At 40.0% G+C, this 23,364-nt stretch overlaps 1 protein-coding gene across 2 annotated transcripts in view; it reads left to right on the top strand.

Moving 5' to 3' along the window:
- Cntnap2 (contactin associated protein 2) overlaps positions 1 to 23,364 on the top strand; it is a 1,898,113-nt gene that overhangs the window by 1,528,997 nt on the left and 345,752 nt on the right. For both annotated transcript variants that reach the window (XM_048786770.1, XM_015493731.2), the window contains one exon: positions 19,776 to 19,903. In XM_048786770.1, the coding sequence (XP_048642727.1) occupies positions 19,776 to 19,903 (128 nt within the window). The remainder of the gene's footprint in view (positions 1 to 19,775; positions 19,904 to 23,364) is intronic.

Genomic DNA, 23,364 nt, shown 5'->3' with positions numbered 1-23,364 from the left:
GGGGGGGGGTTGGCCTATCCTGTATGCCTGGGGACTTGGTGGATATGGTGGTCCACATGGAATTGTGGCTGGTCAGCACCTTTGGTTCTTTTGTTTTTCTCCAAATTTTATTGCTGAGAAAGAATATCTGGATTTCCCAGGAGCTAGCTTTCCAGGTAAAGTTACCTGCTGAGGCAGGAGGGACAGGTGTTTGGAGTTTGAGGCAAAAGAAGAAAGAGCTGGTTAAGAAAACAGGAAAGAAGGAGAAAGGTCTATTAGTGGTATTGCCCAGGAATAGAAAGTGCCTGCTTTAGCAAAGAGTGAGATTTGAGTCCAGTTGGTGTTTTACTGACAAGTGCCTTGGAGAGAGCTGAGGTGATTGTTTATGAAGAAGCAAAGACAGCAGCAGACTTGGGGGTCTAAGCCAAGAGAGGAGGGGAGTGAGGATAGGAGCAGGGAAGAGGGAGCCACAGGTGAGGGGGGCTTGATTGATGGAAGGTTCCAGGAGAAGAAATATTCCATTTAGGAACCAGAGTCATTGAACTAGTGGCAGTGGTCAAAGGTTAGAATAATGAAAATTTTTAAACTTGGAGAAATAATGACCCGGGCAAGGGTATCAATGAAAATAGATGGCAGAATCGCATTAGATGAAAAGATCATTAGAAATGAGATGGTCAAGAAAATATGAGTTCCACAGGTCCTTGTGCTCCAAAAGTGCAATGGGCAGGCACACAGTTTTAGTTACTAGGAGATCAAGTACGTTGCCATTCTGAAATCAGCAGCAGAGTTGTACCGAAATTAAAGTCACAAGTGCCCAGGCATTGTGTCACGGATTTGTACGTGCGTGCACATCATGTAGAAGTCAGATTGGATTTAGAGACATAAAAAGAAACCTCAGTGGATACTAGAATCTTAAGCAAAGTTTCTTTACCTTTCTAAATCTTAGTTTCCTTATCTATATACTGAGAAGTGTGAATTAGATTCTAGAAGTTCATTCCTTTGTCACAAATGTGTTGTTTCCATTCCTCAGTGTAATTCATTGATCATAATGATCACCCTCCAAAAAAAAAACATACTTAGGTGAATACTAAATAACAAGTATTGCTTAATATTGCAAACACAAATTACTTCTTTATAGAAGACTATCGTCTCTATAAAGACTTTTTGGATTTTATTAATGTGTTTATTTAAAGGTCGGGGGAGGAGGAAGAGGATCAGAATCTCTTGATCTAAAATTAGAGCTTTCAGGTATCATATACCTCGCTACAAGTCTATAGGACATCAAGGCCCATAAAGGTCCCCATATAACTGTGAATTGCAATATTTGCCCTTTGACTAAGAGATTAAGAGTAACTGTCTGAGAGATAGATGTGTGCATTGATTTCACAGTATATACTTTTTTCTTCCTGAGCGTGAAATTCCTATTATAGGTTGATCCATGAACCTACAGCGAAAAATCTTACTAGACCACCACAGATATAAAATATTGTCATCCAAATTCCAACATATTGCAAACTAAATGATACTACCATAGCTAAAGTTCAATTACCTGTAGGAGTCAGACATACATTGTAAAGAGAGACAGTGAAATTAATATTTTTGTGTGCTGACCAAATGAACTCCTAACCAGGAGTTGGCCTCCCCTTGCCCAATGCCTTGTACATTGAACCTCCTGGGATCATTAATAAATGAACATTCTTTTCCAGTAGGTTTGAGTGGAGCCTGTAATTCTGCATTTCTGACAGGGTCCCAGATGATGCTGTGCACCCAGTCTAAGGATCTCATATAAAAAATATATATATATGTAAAAAAAATCCTACTTTTTTGTTAAACTGTGGTTCTAAAAACCCAGGTAGAAGTCAGGTTTTAAAACTAGCCATTCCTCTCTTTGGTCATTGAGATTTATATTTCCCCATGCCACGTCCGTTTACTAGTCATATAACAAATTGCAATTCTCTGGTTCTATCTGAATTAGGAAGCTTGGAAACCTCAGCTACTCTCAGAAGCTACTCAATCATTGAGTTCCCAGGGACTGGCTTGTGTGTGAGTCCAAACCCAGGCTTTCCAGCTGCCCTTGGACATCTGCTGATGCCTGTCTATTCTGATCCAGCTGCTACTTTGATGTCTGTTACCTGCCTAGGACAGATGTGGAATACTCAATGCCCAAAGTATAGGGTCTCAGCCAAATACTTCAAGCAAACACAGTCATCTAAATCTTGTTGTTATAGTAGTATCTTAGCAGCAACTTGAAACCATCTGGGTGACATCTTATCCTATTCAAAATTACTCCTTTCTCCAAGCCTGATCCATTAACCTAAGGACAACTTTCAGCCTTTCAACCCTCTTCTTCCTTTAGGCTCAAAAGATTGCTGACTACTTTATACAAATACAGCCCTCTGCCTATCCTTCCCACAATAAGCCCAGAAGAACCATCAGAATCACGGAGTGGGTATAGTTCAGGCTCTGAAGTTAGGATCCCAACAGAGAGTACAATATCATGCTTCTGCATGGGAAAGAGAAAGTAATAACTAGTTTTTATTGAGTACTAGGAAGAGTAAATGAATTATATGGTGGGATGCATAAATTAGCATCATAACTGAAAAATAAGTAGGACAGGCCAGGATTATACAAGGGAGCTTTACGCCACCACTGGCAAATTTTGAAGCAGTAAAAAGCAGGAATGGTGAAATGGTCAACCAACAAGGTGGGTCTGGCCCCAGCACTGGTGTTATTAAAGGCTTAGCTATATTCAATTAAAACTTATCCAGATCTTGGATTACTGAAAATCAACGGCTAAATATGAAAATATCCCACGGAAAAAGAACATTTAACAATGGTGGCAACAAGAGGTAGTGCTTGATCAGCATTAGCTGGAGTATTATTTCCTATTCCAGCAAGTTTCAAACAGGAGGAGTCCAACATCCTGAGGTATGAAGGACAGCAGGCTGTGGAGGGAAGGCTGTCCCTACATGGCACCCAGGGACTCTCTCTCCCAAAGATGCTGTACCTAAGTGCCTGGTGCTCGTCCTCTCTGATTTCTGAAGCCCTAGAAATAAGCTTTTCCCTTCCCTCCCAGAAATAAGGTGATAAAAGCAGCTAGATGCAGGCAAACCTTGATGCAACAAAACAACATAGTTGTTAAGGTGAAAGATAAATTATATGCAGGGAGGTAACTGCATATGGGTATAAAAGTCCAACCTGCCCCCTTTCTGTAAAAGCCTTCTGAATCAAACATCTTTTATTCTATACACTTCTGTCTTCTTTTCAAACCAACTGGAGCTGTTCACATTCAGGGTCTTCTGCCCGGGTCCTTGAGAGTCTGATTTTCTTTCTCACAATTCGTTGATATTCCCTGTACAGACCTTCGTCTTCTGCCTATCTCAACAGTATGTCTCTCTTTTCCCTGGAGTGAACTAAGTGAAAAGATGCATTTCTCTCACTCTCCCTGCCTTCCCCCACCTAGTTGCGCTTCCTTTTGACCTATTTCACCTGCTTCACCAGGGAGGTTTGCTATTTCCTAGACAATCAGAGAGGTACTTCTTGTTTGCTCCTTGGATGAGCTAATGTGGTCCTTTGTCAGACACCCTGAGCAGGAGGTGAAAGGGGGCACATGAGGATAAAAGGACACCTGGAGAAAGGAGTTCCCCAACTGGCCACTGATCACATCTTAAACCTTGGGGTCTGTGTACTGAGACCATAGTCCACCTTCTCAAAAGGGCATTGTGTTCAGCAATGGAATTATTAATAATGTGTTCTACAGCCTCCCAATAAAAGACATTAAATACAAGAGAGTACATTTTTATTGAGTGATATTGAAACATTTACTTCCACATGCACTTGCTTTAACCAGCTTGAACAAATTAGTTATTCCCAGCAGATTATTCTCATTGGTAACACCATAATAAAAGACTCCAGATCGCGGGCACTATCGTCCCTGGCATTATAATTTTTATTTCAGAATCTCAGTAATCGAATATTCATTATCTAATTATAATTAAAATGCATGATTCTCTTAAGAATGCTTGGAACTATTTAAATGAATATGAACTTTATTAAAGGAATGAAAGAAAGAGATTAAAAGTATTCAAAAGGGTAAGCTTTATTTTTTAAGAGCTGGAAAATTGCAATAGTAAGAAAGAAGGAACAGAGGAAAGCAACAGAAAAGTCTTAAAAAGAAAAATAAGCAGAGCCCATTTCTCGTGCTCTATGGTGAGGTAATACAATATTAATTTAATTGTTCAGTTATGGAAAAATTAGCAAGCCATGAAGAACCTAGTAAACGAAATGTTCCTTCAAGATGGAGTTAGGAATCTCTAATCTTTGTATTTCCCAGCAGACCAATGGCAGTGCCTTGGAACTTGGTTGACACACAATAAATATTTGTTGAATGAAGAAGGAAGCATTCTGTCTGAAAATCAAGAAGTTCTTGAGTAGTCTTTTTAAGTCAGCTCATAGGTACAACTTTTCTGAAGTTCTATCTTTTGTAGATATAAATCCTAAATGTGGGCCTCAGTCATGTTTGCCCGTTAGCACCCCCTGCGGTCCCCACCCACATCACGCTGTGTAACACAATCAGCTCCCTAGATTCTTTTGACCTTCTCTCATTTGAAGAGATTCCTATTTGAATCCAGTTAGAATGTATACACCTATTTAGAATGTTCACTTTTATGTGTTCTGCAAATTAATTTTGAAGCCGATGAAGCTATACAGCAGGTATCCCAGCTCAGGGAAAGGGTAGGAGCCTTGGCATGTTGCCTCTGTCTATTGTGAACTATTTGCTGTTATATAGAGAGTTTATCTTTCATCACTGGAAAGTATAAACCCAAAGCCTTCTTTATAAAAATACTGAATATGTGCTGAACTTTTCAGTTCTTAATGCAAATGATTATAAGCTGTTTGTGGAAGAACACTGTAAAAATAAGTGATGACGATGATTTTAAAATAGCTTAAAGCATTAGATTGAACTGTATGAAGCGCCACTTTTGTATGTCAAACACATAAGACAATATTGAAATTTTCATATGGTTTAACCTACTATTTATTGAATGTTTACTATATGCTTAGCACAGTACCAAGAAACTTACAATCAGTTCAGTCGCTTAAATTTCACCCCAAAAAAAATTTTAAATTAAGGCAATTGGGAATTAAGTTAGGGAACATGCCAATTTAAAAAGTAGATTTAAAAACTGAATAGTTTCAGATTTCAGAGACTCTTTGCTTAAACAGAATGCTCAGGAAAAATATATGAATATTGTAAATGATGTTATCAGAATTTTTCCTTCCATTTACTTAATTATGTCAACAAAAGTGTGACAGTAATATACACCATGGTTATTTCACAATACAAAGTGTCTGCTTTTAGAAAGGGGACATTTACATAAGATACAGAGATAATTATGACTGCAATATCAAGGTCAAGTTCTGTGGCTACACAAATGACATTATCTTTACTCAAGGAAGTCACATTGCCCTTAGGAGGCCAGAGAATTATAAAATCTATCTCTGGTGTATCATTAGAGTCACATTTTTATTGCTCACAAGACCAATCCAAACAAGGATACCCAGTAGGAATGGACCTTGGAGACCAAGAGATAAATACTCAGAACCAGGAATGTCCCGAGAAACCTCCAGTCTATGTCAACCACAACCGTATTTTCCATATAAGCAAATTGCCATGGGAGCCCACAGGAGGAAGCAATTAATCCATCTTGGAGGGGTTAGGGAAGGACTCCGAGAAGCCATGACAACAGGACAAGGCTGTAAGGATGAGTGGGGGTCATTAGGCAGGGAAATAAGGAAGACTCCCCTAAAAAGGGACCCCCTCCAAACAAGTGTGACGGAGAACAGTGTTGACCAATAGTAGATGGTGTTTGTGGCAAGAGGTGAGGAGCAGTGCTGTATCACACCCAGCATCCCTGGAAGCCCCAGACCCACGGAATGTTGAAGGGGTCACTTGGGTTCCTGTTCTGAAGGGACCAAGACTGGGAATTAGCACACCCACGCGGTCCCCACCCAGATCAAGCTGTATAACACCATCAGCTCCCTAGCTCCTTTTGACCCTCTCCCATTAAGTCCTTCCAAAGATAACAGTCCTTCTGACCTCTGTTACTTTATTACTTTAGTTATTTGTGCTTAGTTTTGACCATATAAGTAGAATGATTGACCAGATAAACAGAATCACTGAGCATAAACTATCGTGTGTCTGACTTTCCCCTCAGTATTACCTTTTAGAGATTTGGGCAGAAGCTTTTTATTTCATTACTGTGTTATTCATTATGTGAATATATCACAATTTATTTATTGTTCCTCTGACAATGGACATCTAGGATGAGTAGCTTTTTGTTTTTTTTTTTCCCCCAAGGAAGGAAAGTTAATTGGCTTGGTTATATTATAGAGGCCTGAGAATTGGAACATCCTTGCTGATTTAGGCAAAAACACTGGGTGGTGGGAAGTTGTGTACGGTGGCAGATATGGAATCCGTAACTGAGGTATGAAGGACTTGCCCATGTCCCTACCTTCCTGGGTCTTAATCTCATTTGTTACATTCTAAAGCTCTAGAGATCATTTCCCGTTAAGCTGTTTGAGAAGCCCAGAATAAATGCCAAACTCTATGCTTCACTCATTGCCATAATGTCAGTTAATATAAGTTCTTGAAAGAAAGTTCTTTTTCCAGGATGTTGGGTTAAACAAAGCAACATATGTTTTACTCAGCGCAGGAATTCTCATAGTCTTTATAACACAACTGGGCACTTGGGGTCTCCAAGGGTGAAATATAAAATATAGAGAATATTTCCTACACTTAGGAGGCCAAACATCTTCCCCCCGCCCCAGAAAATTTATTATTACTTTTCAGATTTAATATTTCCTAAGATCCATGATAAAAAATTTGAAACAACTTTATGGACTGAATCATGTGACCCTCTAAAATTTATCTATGAAAGGCCGAAGCCCTAATGTGACTGTATGAGGAAACAGGACTTCCAAGAAGGTCACTGAGGTCAAATGAGGTCATAAGGGTGATGTCCCGATCCAATAGAATTAGTGCCCTTACAAGAAGAGGAGACACCAGAGAGCTAGTGCGTGTGTCCCCTGTCCCCCAACATGTGCACAAAAGGAACGACCTTGTGAGGGTACAGCCTTCTGCAGGCAGGAAGAGGCCTCACCAGAAGCCAGAGCCCTTGGCATCTGGACTTCCATCTTGAAAACTGTGAGGAAAAGAATGTAAAAGCCACACAGTCTGCAATGGCTTGTGTGGCAGCCAGGGCAGCCTAATCCAACCATCTCAAGGTCAGGTCAGCATGGTCCTCAGAACTTGGCGCACCTCAAGGAAATGGGATGGTTTACTCTGCCACAGACTTGATGGTCACTTCCCTTTCCCCGTGAGAAGCTGTGGGGATTTCAACCTTCCAGTCCTCAGGACAAAAATGAATCCACACAAACACACTCACGTGCTTTATTCAATCCCTAAAACTGTTGCTGAATTAAGTCGTGCGTGTTTAAGATTTGCATAGCCCCACGAGTTCAGGCCCCTCATTCCTGTCTTTGATATAATTGCTAAGCCCTCCATTAACTGTGATGGATTTTTATTACCTCTCTTCTGAGGAGAGGATTTATATGTCTTTTAATTTGTGTAAGTTGGACTGCATCATAAATGGCTCACTCTCGACCAAGCCGTAAGCTTGGCAAGAGAAGACCTTGTTTATTAAAATCTAATTAACAGAAGTTTCAGAATGTCCCTGAGTGGGTTACTGAATTTCTCTTTTTCTCCAAACCCAACAAAGATCAAATATCCAACTGGCTGTAGTTAACCACAGGCTCAGAACCTCACTATGACATGATCGGCCAGTTCTTCTGTTAGTTTCAGTTGTTTCCTCCGAGGATGCAGCCCAAGACTCATTCCCTACGATACTTTGGCCACCATACTTCATAAAAGCCATGTGCTTGATGATTCATGGTTTGAAGAAAGAGGTCCAGGTGCTCTTTGTTCTCCACATCTAAAGCAAGATGATGCTGAAATCTCAGGTGTTTCCCAAACCAAGGTCAGAATGTTCTTAATTAGGTGCCACTTTAAGTCACTCTCTGAACAAAGTTACTCACTACCTGTGCAAACAGACAGGAGTATTCATGGCTTTTTGCTTTCAAGCTGGGAAAATAATGTTGGCAATGTGAGAAAACGTAATGAGTTGATTCAGTTCCCAGTCTATCTAAAAAGATCTCTTAATGCTAAACCCCTTTAGTTTCCACCCTATCGCTTCTTCCATTTCTCATTCCAACTTCAAAACAAGAGTTTAGGGCTTGTCTCTGCTTTCTCAATTCCTATATAATTATTGCACCAAATTCTTTGCAGTATGCCCACCGGGGTCTCCATATTGATATACCTGACAGGCTCTCTTAATTTTTTGATACAAGACATTTTACAATGTTAAAAATATTTTACCTGTTTTTCTCTCAGAAGTGCTCTGTTCCCTTGGTTTATATCACTCATTGTTTTTGTTTTTTACTTCCTCCCAGATTTTAGATCCTTTATTTTAAATTTCCTTGGTTTCTCCTTCCTCCTTCATGCCTGACACCGATGGCGATCTTTAGGCTCTTTCCTTGGTCAACTCTCACTCATGTAAGAGGTTTTTCAAGTTTTACTTTTACTTGTACCATCTCATCCTAAAGAACAAGTGCTTATCATTATTGTAGCCAAGGTGGTGTACCATTTACAGATATTTACATCCCTCTGCATTTTTGAAATATTGATAACATGAAAATAAGTATTAATCAGGCTCATGGGGAACACCCATACCTCCCAGATACCCAAGAGGCTGAGGCACTAGAACTTCAAGTTCAACACTAGCCTCAGCAACTTAGCAAAACCCTTTGTCAAAAAAAAAAAAAAAAGTGTTGGGGACGTAGTTCAGGGATAGGGTACTTGCATAAGGTCCTGGGTTCAATCCCCAGTACTGCAAAATAATTAATTAAGCAAAAATATTGATCATCTTAAAGGCCTTACTGAATTCAGAGACAGGTAAAAGCTTCCCCTTCAAACTAGACTTTTGTGTTCACTAGTGGAGCATAGAGACCTGCTGAGATGAAGTAGGAATGATTAAGTATATTAAAGGTGATGTGATGTTTGTAGAGAAAAGATGTGGTGATCAATATGAGAATCATTTATATGGATGTGTTACTTGGAAAGAGCTTTAGATATGACCACAAGAAGGAAAAACAATACTTCTTGGTTGAAAAAAAGAATACATATATCATTGAAAACTGACGCCTTTTGGTATGGTCAATCCCATGAAATAAAAACTCAAGGCCCATTCCCTTATTCTGAGGCCAAATGTGTCAGGTCTGATGTTTTGAGTGGGCAAAGGAAGTGGAAAATTGATCACTGTCTTTCATGTTTAAAGAGCTCTCTGGAAACAGTGAAGGAAGAATTTACACGGATTAGATAAAAAATTTGATATTATAAAAATTGTCTAGGTTTAGAATTCCTTCTATATCCAGGGAAGAAGTCATAAATTGGGTTTTTCCAGAAGGTGAACTAAAACCCCTTTAGTTTCCACCTTATCGCTTGTTTCATTTCTCATTCCAACTTCAGAACAAAGGTTTAGGAGTTGTCTCTACTTTCTCAATTCCCATGTAGTCATTCCACATTCAACGCTGAGTGCCAGGCTTGCCAGCGTGACCCAGGGACGCTCTTCAGATGGCGGAGGGGAGCCATTCCTAGAGCACGCGCTCCACCCAAGCACCTCCGCCACCATGAGAGGGCTCAGTACACGTCTTCTGGAGCCAGAAGACAGACACGAGGTACAACCAAATCACATGAGCCTGGAGGACCCCCGTCTAGTGTCCAGGTGAAGGCACACAGAGGTGTGGGCCATGGCCTCCCTTCAGAGTTCTGTGCATGGCCCTGTGTGTGTGTGTGTGTGCAAGATGCAGAGCATGTGAAATGAAGCCAGCTATGCAGTCTTTGAAGAATCCCACCTGGGGGCCGCCCAGGCAGGAGAGAGGAGGGAGGTGAACTTCACAAAACCAGGAAAAGCCAGAGAGGGACAGGTGTGTGTGTGTGTCATTCCAATTCCTGCATCGGTGTTTTAGTTAGAAACAAAGCTTAAAACACACTCAGAGGAGCCCAGCTACTCACCCTAATTTTCAAAAATGGACTTAGCTAGCCTAAAAAAAAATATTTTCCCATTGACTACTTCTGAGATGCTGGGAGTTGGCCATTAATCGCTAGAAACAAAAATATATAGAAATAGCAAGGAAACTGCACATCAAGGGACCCTCACGTTACTCATGCATCTCGGAGCCATGATTCACCAAAACAAGGATCACTTGCCTGGGGAGAGTATGAATGTACATAGTCAAAGGAAAATGTCGATGATCCAAATTAATTTTTCATCCAGGGAGATAATTTTCCTGTACATAAAAATAATAGATTTCCATATTATTTAAAGTAATGACTGTAATTATTTTAGCAGTACTTGAGAAACATAAATATATCTACTCCTCTTTAACTTTAGAGCATTGGAGATTTGGTCTGTTTTTCCTAGCTTAGCTACTAACCAGTTGAGTACCTAAAACCAGGGCTTGTTCTATTCCTACTCTGTTACCTCTGGATCTAGCTAATAACTACATCATCTCTCCAAGCACATGCTGGATACTGCTCTAATGGCTTCTGGGCGACTCTGTAGGACCCTAAAGTCCTACCTTCAAAGGGCCCATACCATCAGTGACCCCACTCCATAACAAATAGACCTGACACCCAAAGTGGTTTATGCCACATATAGAAGGATGTCAAATTTGTTCAATCACAACTTCCTGCTCTAGAGTTAAATACACATACACAAAAGCAGAATCAAAGAACCATATCATAGCACATCTATGTAAAAAAAAATTGCTCAGATAAATTAGCCAATTTACCTTTATATAGACACAGAGTCTTAAAGACTCATCTAAGTCTTATGTTGTTTTGCTACATTAGTGATTTATGAAACTCCCAATTAAATATTACTTTCTAAAGAAAAAATAAATAAAACCTCAATTACAGAGAAAGAATAATCAAAGTGTTTCAAGGGCTTTCAAGAAACTCCACTATGAGACAGGGCTACTTTCCATCTCTCATCATTAATAGGAAGCCTCATTAACTGGCATGTGTGTTTATTCCTGTATTTATTTAATCATCAAGAACCATGCAGAGCCAGCCACTTGTGTTTATTTTATAAAGTTTCACGAAACAATACATCTGCCCTCAGGGAACTTGCATTCCAGAAAGGCAAATCAAAGAACAGTATTTTGCATAAAATCTCCAAATGATTACAATGGCTTTCTAAGACAGTCTAACCTGAACAGAGAATTGTCTAGCATTTGTAAAAGGCCTGAGCTATTCCCACTGAAAAGGAGTAATTTAATCTGTAATTACCTTCATTTCATAGGGGACACAGGCATGGATTCTGAAGATCTAATCATGAAGGTTGTTTTCTTAATTAATTGCTTTGTAGGGAACACTATCTTGTAGCCCTAAGGAAGGCTCAATAGTCAATGGTGACTGAGGACACCACTGGAAGTATTTAGAAAGTTCTTTATTGTGTTTTAGACAGCTTTGCTGTTTACTTCACCCTCTGATGGTGGAGTGATGCTGTGACTGCCTTGTGTGTTCTATGAACACAGCCCTGGACTACAGGTAGACATGATTTTTGTACATAGAGGAAATGCAAACCCACATCATGGTTGGCTTGGGGGGCTTCCCTTTTAAGAATGCAGCCACCTCCACCTAATCATCCCGGAGAACATTCCTTTCTCTCCCCACTACAGCCTCCACCATTCATGGAGGTCTCATTTATAGGAGTAGCCCTTTGTCTTGTCCAAAATTATTGCAAACTTAATTTAAGGGTCTAATGTAGACAGATGAGGCTGGACACCAGGGAATTTTCAGGAAGCAGATTGACTGGCTGCAGGGTCCAGAGGGGCAATTGCCTAAAATTCTCTGGACCTTGAGTCTGGAAGTTCCTTTAGAATTTTTCACTTACCCCAACCTGTAACACCAGTATATTTTTTTACCCTGTGGGAGGAGGGGTTTGAAGGTTTACATGACAAGTACATTTTGTTGCATTTTTTCAGGTGAGACAGAGGTATTACAAGGTTGTGTGTTTTTTTTTTTTTTTTCTGCAAACCTGGCATTTACAAAAACGAGGAAGCTACAAACCACAATGCCTTCTGCAGACGTTTTTGCTGATATCCTGTGTAAAAACCTTTCTGACAAGAAGAGAAACTTATTTGTTACAAATACGGTGGGGGTTTCTGCTTAATTATGGTAAGGGTCTTCTAAGTGAGGGTCTCTGGTCTGCTTCAGATCTAACTAGTTTTTTTATTATCAATTATGGGTTTAGGCCACACCTCATTCTTTGGACACAATGGACACACTGATGAACTGAGCAGAGCAAGTTGACTTTATAGACAGAAAAGGGCTGAAGAAAGCAGAAACAGAGATCAGAGTGTGGGCTAGTTGTGTCAAAGTTACTTTCTTTACAAGGTTAAAACAGCGGACTTCTTAGCATGCTGGCTCAGGTGCATGGCCAGTTCAGATTAGCTGCTTAGAATCTCCAGTGATTTGGAAAAATGGTGTGTGTTGAGGTTGCATTTTATCACGTGGCACTTAGCACAAGTGACTCCATGTTGGTTTAGTCTGAACTGCTGGGGCCCAGGACAGGAGCCTAGTCTAAAACAATAGTCTGCCCTAGCTCTGTTGAGCATGCTCGTTAAGGCATTGCTTCTACTAAAAAGGCATGGAAAAAAATGTTTTGTCACAGTATTTCCTAGGAGAGATTTTAATAGGACCACAACAGAAGAGTGGACGCATTCCTTTTTAAGAGAAAGGTGGCTGTTCACATCCCCAGAGCAGAGAAGATACAGAAAGATTAAGTTGGAGACAATAAAGTAAAAACTCTCATTTACTTTAAAAAATATTAAACTAGAATGAGTATTGACTCCAGTGTATAGGTTTCCTGCACTTTTTTAGATAACATTAGACATAAACTTTTAAGCAATCATATAGAGTTTGTTATTATACCATGGAGTGGCCTCTCGTTCCTGGGTAGAGTCTGTCTCACTTTGTGTAATAAATATGTTCCTGAATGATTATTTGGGAATCCAAATAATCTGTTAACTGTTTGGACATAACATTTCCAGAGAGTGTAGGAACTCCTTGAGGTAAAGATTTGGTGCTAAAAGTGTTGGCATTTGAAGGATATTATAAGTGCAAATAGTGACCATTGAACAGAAGTGACCATTAATCATGTTCTGGAGCCCCAAGGATGTCTGGTTTGAATGAGGTCCAGTCCCTCATTTTGAAGCTAGTTTGGGACTGTGACGGGTGTTACAGGTTGGGGTAAGTGACAAATTCTAAATGAAGACTGGAAAAGAGACTAGAGCATAGATAAAATGGATAAAACATTTTATGCTATTTTGAAATTTTAACTTGTTAAATTTTTATGTTAATTAAAAATAATCTTTTTAAAAAGAAAGAATGTTTATAGAAGTCAGGGTGAAGAGAACAGACTAAATGAGGGTGTTCTAAAAGAGGTGTTCCAGCCAGGCGTGATAGCACACAGCAGTATTCCCAGAGGCTCAGGAGGCTGAGGCAGGAGGAGCGTGAGTTCAAAGCCAGCCTCAGCAAAAGCAAGGTGCTAAACAACTCAGTGAGACCCTGTCTCTAAATAAAATTCAAAAGAAATAAAAATTTTATAAAAGGGCTGGGGATGTGGTTCAGTGGCCAAGGGACCCTGAATTCAATCCCTGATACCTGCCCCCCAAAAAAAAGAGGTGTTATGAGATCTGACCTAGGAGACAGGGCCAGTGGAATATGTGCATATTCTTCATATTCTTACAAAACTTTTAAAACAGGGTAAAGTGTTCAAAACAGGGAGTTGTCTTGAAGAATTGTATTTCCCATTGCTAGGCTGGCATTTGCAACTATCTATAGTTCTTTTTTTTAAGAATTTATAGATATGTGATTTATATACCATAATATTCATCTAATTTAAGTATATGCTTCAAAGATCTTAAGTAAATTTACTGACTTGTGCAATAAATCACCACAATACAGAGTTGGGACATTCCCATGACTCCTATTACATTGTGCAAATATTGTGGAGGGTCCTCAGGTAAGATTCCTCTTTACCACTCATCTGTTTCTAGCCCCAGATCCAGGTGACCTCTAATCTACTTGCTTCTTCTATAGATTTTCCTTTTCTGGGCATTTTATTTAGGTGGAATTATAGAATATATTGTCTTCTGTGGATGGTTTCTGTCACTTACTATAGTTTGTTGAGGTTTATTCATGTCGTGACATGGATCCATGTCTCACTACTTTGCATTAATGAGTAATATTCCATTATATGGACATGCCACATTTCTTATATCCATTCATTTGTTTATGGAAATTTGGGTTGTTTTCATTTGGGGGCTAATATAAATAAAGCTGCTGTAAACATCTCCTTAAAATCAGTTTAAAATTTTAACAAACATTTATCTCTATCCCCCCATCCTCATATCCTACCTAAAAGTCTTCATGTGGACATATGTTTTCATTTCCTATGTAAATGCACAGGGTGGAATTATTGGGTACATGGTAAATCTATGTTTGACTTTATAAGAATCTGGCAAAATGCTTTCAAAAGTGTACCTACAATGTATGATGAATCTCCAAATCCTTGTCAATCAGTGTCATTGTCTGTCTTCTTAACTGTGGCTATCCTGGTAGGTGGGAAATGCCATCTCAGTGTAGTTTGGGGTTGTTTTTTTTTTTTTTTCCAGGGGGGTGGGAGGTGGATAGAACCAGGGGTTGAACTCAGGGGCACTCAACCACTGAGCCACATCCCCAGCCCTAATTTGTATTTTATTTAGAGACAAGGTCTCACTGAATTGCTTAGCATCTTGCTTTTGCTGAGGATGGTTTTGAACTCTCGATCCTTCTGCCTCGGCCTTCCGAGCCGCTGGGATTACAGGCACGTGCCATCGCACCCGGCTCAGTATAGTTTCAAACAAATTTTCCTAGTGACTAATAATGTTAAGTGTCTTCTCATTTGTTTATTTCACATTTCTACTTTTTTTGTGTGAGACACTTTCTGTAGCTAAAACTTTTATTCCCTGGGTTCTTTCCAGAAATTTCTAGCTGAGGTGATGCAGTAGTATCGGGGAACTATAAAGACTCCACAAAGGAGTCCTCTGATGGGATTGTGAGACACACTCCTAGGGGGACTTTCACATCATCTGGAAGATAAGCAGGCTCACAATTGTAGCAGCTCCAGACAGTTATTCTTAAATTGTTTAAATGCTTTTCTTTTCACTGAGCTAAGAGTAAGACCGAGCTGCCTAGAGGCTGGTTTGCTTTCCCAGCAAGCAGAGGAAAAACAGAAGAGGGAATTTCTCAGAAAAGCAAAAGGCAATGCCAGATGAAAGGTGCAAAATCTGTGGGATCGAGCTCCTCTTCAGCCCAGTGCTGAGGGCCATGGGAGAGCCCGAGTTCAGAGCCTATTGGAAACGGATGACAGGGTGTTCCTAATGTGCAGGCGTCCTGTCAGATGTGATTAGCTCATTATGCTAACATGATAACTGGTTTACTGAGTATCTCCTAAATTAGATTGACCTCAATCTCCAAAGAGCATAACATCAACGGTCTAGTTTTGCTTACTAAAAACAAAAAATTCACACTGGGTCCTAAGATGGACATCAGGTGGATACTGTGGAGGGTTCCTATCCAGATCTGAGGTCACGTGGAAGTGGGTTGTGCTGAAGAATCACGTCAGGAACTTTTGTCAAACTAATTTATTGGCATCTATGAGTGTGTCTCCACAACCAATGTGAGCCCCCACTGCTTTGTGAATTTCATACACCTCTTTTCTTTTTCTTCCCCAATTAGGTAAGGGCTATCAGAGGGCTATAACTATTACCCGTGCTGCACTCTGTTAAAACTTGGGTGGTTGATTAGGTAGCTCTGGGGGGCTCATTTGCCCAGTGTGGAGATGGAGGAGGTCAAGGGCAAGTCAGACTGCAGACATCCTTTATCTTGGGACTTACGTGAAGCATCAACGTTTCAGACTAGCTAAGTGCAATTTCAAAATCACCTTCTCACCTCATCTAAATGAGAACTAAGAGAAAATGCTTCTAACTGACGCAGTGATTTCTTATTTTATTCTGAAAATTTCCTCCTTAGAAAGTCCTAGAATGTGATCCAGATAGTTTAGAATAGAATCTATGCTGTACCACTTATGCACTGGTGACTGGGATCAAAATAAATGCTCTAATTATCATTCTGTTATCAGTGAAATGTGGGGTAATATATATTACTAAGTGTAATTAGCAAATCAAGATTTTAATTTTCAGTATTAGTGACCAATAATACGAAATTGATTGTATGGACAAAAATGTGGCTTATCAGTTTCTATTATCCCTGACGCTCATCACTTTTTATAGAAAAATAATTGATTAATGGCCAGTTTTTGCATCAAAAAATAAGTCCAATCTCATTTATAGAATTATTATGAAGATTTTAAATTCCCAATTATGAAAGTATATGATTTCTTATTAGGTTAAACACATACAAATATTGGCAACAGTGATTGGAATATTTCAAAAGGTTTATTTTTAAAATACTCTTACCTTAGCCCATGTTTCCCTATAAGGCAGTTACTTTCTCACTCATCACAAAAAGACCAACAGAGCCAAGCACTGGCCCACACCTAGTGCACCCTGACTTCTCAGATGCTGCAGGAGGAATTGTACAATTGGTACAACTGGTACAAACTCTTGGGAAAGGTGCTCAAAATTATCCACTAAAGCTAAACATACTTTTTGACCCAGCATTTCTAATTTTGGGTAAATGTCTAACATAGGTAAATGCTAATAAGTAACACACTTACGAGGAAGTTCTTGGCAGCATTATTCACCATCGGCAAACACTGGAGACAAGCAATCATAATAGGAACGTGCTCATTTTCATTTTTCAAATTTTCATTAATATAATATACTCTCTTATTCAATTTTTTTAATTATTTGAAAATTTTAAAATATTTTTAATAAAATGGTAGTTATCCATGTCTTGACTGTAGGGAGGGGAGAGAAGAGGTGCTTCTGGGGTGCTGGAAGTGTTCCTGACCTGTATCTGAGGCATGATTACACTGGTGTATCCATGAACCACATGTGACATTTATGTGGAGGTGTATATAAAAATTGGTCCCACTGTACTGTCCAGATTTTCGTGAGCATTATGCATTTTATTACAGAATTTCATGAGGACATTCCCACTCAGAATCATGTTTTTATAAAAGTCCCCATGCAATCTTGCATACGAGGGTAGCTGAACAGTGAGAGTGCCTGCAGCTGCAGAGCCCACCCTTCCCAACAGGAGGCATATCTGCTCGACCAAACTGATGCAGGACAGAGCAAGTTCAATCAAAAAGTCAATTATTAATTAAGTTTAGTTCTTTTATGTAAATTGAGGTTGAGATGTTCCTCTCATTTATTCTCAGTGCATCTACCCCCGCCCTCCTTTGCCCCTTTCCTTTTCTATTATACCCTGGACACCTGAGTTAGGCCACACCTGCTGCCCGTGATTGTCAGTAGGATATTTACCCAATAAATTTCTGGAGGAATTGTACATAAAGATGATTTAAGCAGAAATCTGCAGATTTCTTTTTCCTGTGAAAGGCTAAACAATAAACATTTGAAGCCCTTGTGACCAGTCTAAGCCCTTAGGGCCAGATGGTCTCTGTCACTTCAAATCTCAAGTTATAGCATGCAGCCATGAACAACATTATTTTTAAAAAATGGCTTTCTTTCAATAAAACTCTATTATGAATACTAACAACGAATTTTATATCATTTTCATGTCACTAAATATCTTCTTTTTTTAATAACCATTTAAAAACATAAAAATCAATCTTAACTTCTTGGACATACGAAAGAAAGCAGGGAACAAGGAATTTGGTTTCCAGGACTTATTTGCAGAGCCCTGATTTAGAGTCATGCAATTCTAAGTGACAGACATCTCCTAAAGGATCTCTGCCCCATGTCCCATGGGAATACAATACGTGGTTTCCACTTGATTGTCATATTTCAGTGTGTGGTTGAAGGAGACTTCATTTCTCATTCCTTTAAGGAACACTAGATAACAAAATTAATATCAAAGCCTTTGCTTCCTCTTTGACATGATTTTTAAAAATATTTTTTAGTTGTAGATGGACATAATACCTTTATTTTGTTTTGTTTTTGTAATTTTTTTTTAATGTGGTGCAGGGGATCGAACCCAGTGCCTCACGCATGCTAGGTGAGCACTTTACCACTGAGCCACAGCCCCAGCCCCTTTGACATGATTTTAATACATACAGCTTCCATTCACATATTTGCAACATGGTCATTGGTAGCCACAGTGTCGATAATAAGCACAGGACTGGTCTAGATGATGTTAGTTCATATTTGATAAACAATTTTTTAGAAAAATTTTATTATGGAAACCTGAAAATAGTGAAATAATTAAAGCAGTGTAATATATATATATATATATATATATATATATATATATTTGAGGCCCATTAACTAAGTTCCAGTGCCTCCTCCTTCCTGGGTTTCTTGAGGCCTGACACAAGAGGGAGCCTGTGTTTGCTGACATTCTAGGTCAGAGGACAAGTAGCCACTCCTTAGGGCTGAGTTTCTTCAGGGCAATTTCACAGGTTGGCTCCTCCCAATTCCCTGCACTATGCCTAGGGATGTGAATGGCAAATCTTTAGCCTGATTATTGAGCTGTGTCTCTCATTCTTGGATTATTCAAAATCAGAGTTCATAGCTGTTATTTATGTTCACACATTGAACAATGCAAACTATCATATAAAAGGGGAACTTTGCTGCACGATTTCAAACTGTTCTGTGCCTTTCGGTCGTCGAGCCCCAAATGAGAGAGGGAATCCCTTAGCCACAGCAGCAGAAAAGCTGGGTGGGCCCCAGTTAGGTGAATCTGCTGAACAAGACCAAAAACACAGTGCTGCGCATAACTCACCTCCATCCACCAGGAACGTCTCCTGGGCCTGTGCGCACTGTCCTAGAAGGGGTACCTCACTGCCAGCCCTATGCTCTTGGTTTACGTTGGGCGGGTAGAGGGTAGAGTTGGGAGACCTGAAAACAGGTAAGGCCAGATAGGGTAAACATGAGCCTGGGCTTGAATCTCAGACGCAATCCTCATTATAGATGGAAATGGATACTTCCTAGCACCTGCTCATTGCTAGAACCTTCACATTAACTATTTCGGTTGTTAAAGTGAACAAGAGGTGACCACGACACCCAAAATGTTATTTACTGAGCGGACGCACAGCAGGCAAAAATTTCCCTAAGGAACTGCTTCAAAGCAATTAAGGACACAAAGGATTTTTTAAATGGGTTGTTTCATATATTATTTAGGTGACTTTACTGAACCTTCGATTCAGTAACAACAGGAAATTCTGCCTGTGCCCTCTGTGCTCTGCACGTGCTCTGGTCTACTCTTAAGCTAAAATAGTAATAGTGTATCAGTTATGAATCTCTGGAAATCAGGGCGTCAGTGTGTTTTCTAGAGGACGAAGGTTCCAGCACTGCTTCTGAGCCATGTACTGTGACAGTCCCCGCAGACAGCAGAGGACAAGTCTGCCTGGGATTTTGCTCAATGAATTTCTGAACAGTGACTGATTGCCGTTAGTTATTAGACACCATAAGCAATGATCAGACAAGACACGTTTCTAACTCAGCCTCCTCATCCTTTTCTGTCTTTCCCTGTGATTCAGGAGGAAGGATGCCGGCTTCTTATCCTACAAAGACCACCTGCCTGTGAGCCAGGTGGTGGTTGGAGATACCGACCGGCAAGGCTCAGAAGCCAAACTGAGTGTGGGTCCCCTGCGCTGCCAAGGAGACAGTAAGTTTTCTCAGTGGCTGTGGCTTGTAATTTTCCTAGCACGTGTAAATCGTCTTTCTGGGCTCCTTGAAGGATGCTAGAAAATGGTTTCTCTTCCATGGGTCCCACTGGACCATCATGAAACACAAGCAGAAGCAACAGAGAGCTAAACAGACCTGTGTTTGTAGAAGAGGGCGACAGGCCGTAAGTCTCCAGTACAGGAGCCTAGATTTGGGCACAAGATGTGGCTATCCATCTTCCTTTCATATTCATATGTAACAAGTTTGACTACCTAAGTTTATGGTAATATAAATAGCAATGCTAATAGCATAAAAGCGGCACTCAACAGCTGGGATCCCACTGAGTGCTGCTGTTAATGCCATTAGCATGACTATTTATATCACCATAAACTGGGTTTATGGTGATATAAATAGTAGCATTATGGTTTAATGTATCATTGTAAACTTGGATTATGGCCATATAAAGTTTGACATTATTGCTACCAAACTTCATCATCATCAAAGCTTGATGGTCCCTTGAAAGCCAAAGATTGTTTCTGCGGCTACATCTTGCTTTCAGGATTAGGCGCCACAGAGGGGAATTGGGGGCTGCTGGCTTGGACAGCGGGAGGTAAGGGAGTGAGAATGAGGACCCACCTAATTAAGGGCACCATTAGGATTTTATGTTGTTTGATGCCCTTCTGTGTGCTTTATGTGCGGTGACAGGGAAACAGCGACAGGTTGCCATGGGGATTCTGCAACGAGCATCCTGGGTATCGTTCTCCCTCTCTTTTCTGCACATGTGGTTTGGGTAACTCTCTGGAGAGTTCTATGCTTTTGTGATCGTGTGCCAGGCACGGAGAGTCCTAGATTCTGCTCTCTGAGTAACTGGCCTACCCAGAGATTTCCGGCAGGCCTCTCCACCTTCTCCGCCATGGTAATGAGAATACCACCTGCATGCCGACGCCTCCTGGGGAGGCCATAAAGATTTTAGTGCCTGGGTTTGTATTCCTCCTAGCAAAGCATTATGTGAGATGGAATATTTTTACTACTTGCGTAAATCAACGGAGAATTAGACCTACTCGATAATAAATAATTGCATCCACTCAAAAAGGTGTCCTAAGGAATGTAATGAGGCATGCTTCACAGTTTACTACTTAGTAAATCGAGGCTGTCAGCAATTAAAGCAGAGGAATGTCCTAATACAAAAGAGAGATGGAGTTGGTACTGATTTTTCTCTTCTTACATTGAGAAAATGAAAATGTTGCATGTAAAATTGAAACTGGTCAAAAGATCTTTATCATGCCTTTATTGAACAATATTATTTCATTTGTCTAGTCAGGCTTAGTAGAACCGCACAGTAAGAAATTTAATTTCGACTGTTTAAGAAAAAGACACTGACATAAAATAATAATCAATATGCATTTTTAAACACGTATGCTGAGAGACAAACTGTAATGCTGTCTAAAATTAGACAGGCTCTCATGTTTTGTAGAATGAAAATCAATTTTGTTGTGTTATAATTACCTATTAGCATATAAAGATAAAATATTTCTGGCTTATCAATTCTCATTCTGAATTTAGATTTAAATTAGAGAAAGGGCTTCCGTTAAATAATTGATAAGCTTAATATACTTATGAAAATCCCACTTCTGCAAACCTTTATTACTATTCTTAAGGAGAACATTCTAGCAACATATAATAGGATAAGCTAGAATATATAGTTTACAGTTAATATTAGGTTGTTTTCTCCTAAACGACAAATAGTCCTCGGGAAGAATTAATTATGGGCCTGTTATTTGTTCAGCACCTGTTGGGTACTCTGGGAATAAGAGAAAGAAGTTCCAGCCATGTTTGAGCGGGGCATGGCAGCGCACACTTGTAATCCCAGTGACTCAGGAGGCCAGGACAGGAGGCAACTTGGTGAGATCCTGTCTCAAAATTTAAAAAATAGAAAAAGGCTGGGATGGAGCTCAGTGCACTTGAACTCTTGCCTAAGTATGAAGCCCTGGGTCAGTCCCTGGTACCACCCAAAAAAAAAAAAAAAACAAAGAACAAAAAGTTTGAGAAAATGCACATGAAAGAATATTGGAAAACCTAAAATAGTTTATAACTTATTAGATTTTCTGATATAAAATAATTACAACAGTTGCTCAGTAAAGGAATGACCGAAGTTGTATTTCAGGTAGACACTTTATAATTAAAAAGCATCATGGTCAATGTTCCTTTGTATTTCTATTGGAAATGTGATTAGGTCCCATTATAAAGCCAAATGCGACCTCATTCATGGACTCATGGACCTTATGATCTTAGTTTATAGGGAATGTTGCTTCAAAGACTCTTTTTCAATCATGTTTTACCTGATGCTTTGTGGAAACAAAACCAAGGTCAATATTAAATGGTGATTTTGTGCAATACTTTTGTGTTTGTAAGAGGCCAGATCACCCTTTTTCCCAGGCAACTGAGAACATGGACTGAACCTTGAACTTGACCTTCAGGTGGGAGTCAGTCATTCCTGGCCCACAGTCCCTTTAAGGGTGTTCTCACTCGGGTGTGGTAATGAAGTGTTCCACGCCAACACGGTTCCAGTTCTTGTATGTGCCCGATCTCCTTGAACTCCCACCGTCCCATGAGAGGTGGGCTAAGCAAACACTAGAGTTTCTGTTGTACAAATGAACAAAATACTGCTTTGAAAACGGCATTTACTCAGCAAATTCCTGAGCGCCCTCTCAGGCTCCTGCAGGACAGATGGAGCAGAGGATAGAAACACAAGGTCAGCATTGTTTTTCTAACTTCATTCTCTTTCCTCCATCAATGGGCAATTAAATTAAAATGTCTTCAAAATATGCCACTTGGGTCTTGTCTCACCCTGAGCCCCATCTACCACGTCATTTCCAAACATAGCCTGGATGCTGGGGAATTCAATTCGTGTGATCTAAGAAGTGCAGGGCATTTATCCTGTTTAAAGAGATTAACTTACTTTGTGTCCATTATTGAAGTGTGTTGGGAGCTACAGTTCAGAAAAAAACAATTCCATTGTTATAAATGTCTCTGTCTCTGAGGAGCTGGGTAGTGACAGCCCTCACCTCAATGTCTTCTGAATTAGGCTTCAGCTCTAGTTTTGGAGGACGAAACCACTGCCGTGGCTCTGCCCAGCCGTTTCCGTGGTTTCGGTTGATTTCCTGTGCCTGCTGAGTTTCATTTTCACTTTGATTCCTCTGAACTCATAGACCCATATAATCAAAATGCTAAAGAAAATCAGTGAGTTCCACCCAGGGATGCTGCATTTCCTATATAGCTCTGCGAAACGCTTATGCCTGTATGATTTTTTTTTTCCCCAAAACACATCCAAATGGAAACCTCAAATCTAAATGAAACTGCAAGTGTGACTGGTGATGGATGGTTTGCTGAGATACGAAGTGCAGAGGAGTTACCAATCCCCCTCCCAAACCATATCTGCTCACCTAGGAAGAAAAAAAGGAG

This window comes from Marmota marmota, unplaced genomic scaffold (assembly GCF_001458135.2).
Source record: "Marmota marmota marmota unplaced genomic scaffold, marMar, whole genome shotgun sequence".
Lineage (NCBI taxonomy): Eukaryota > Metazoa > Chordata > Mammalia > Rodentia > Sciuridae > Marmota > Marmota marmota.
The sequence above is the reverse complement of the archived record's forward strand: the minus strand, read 5'-3'. Positions and strand labels throughout refer to the sequence as shown.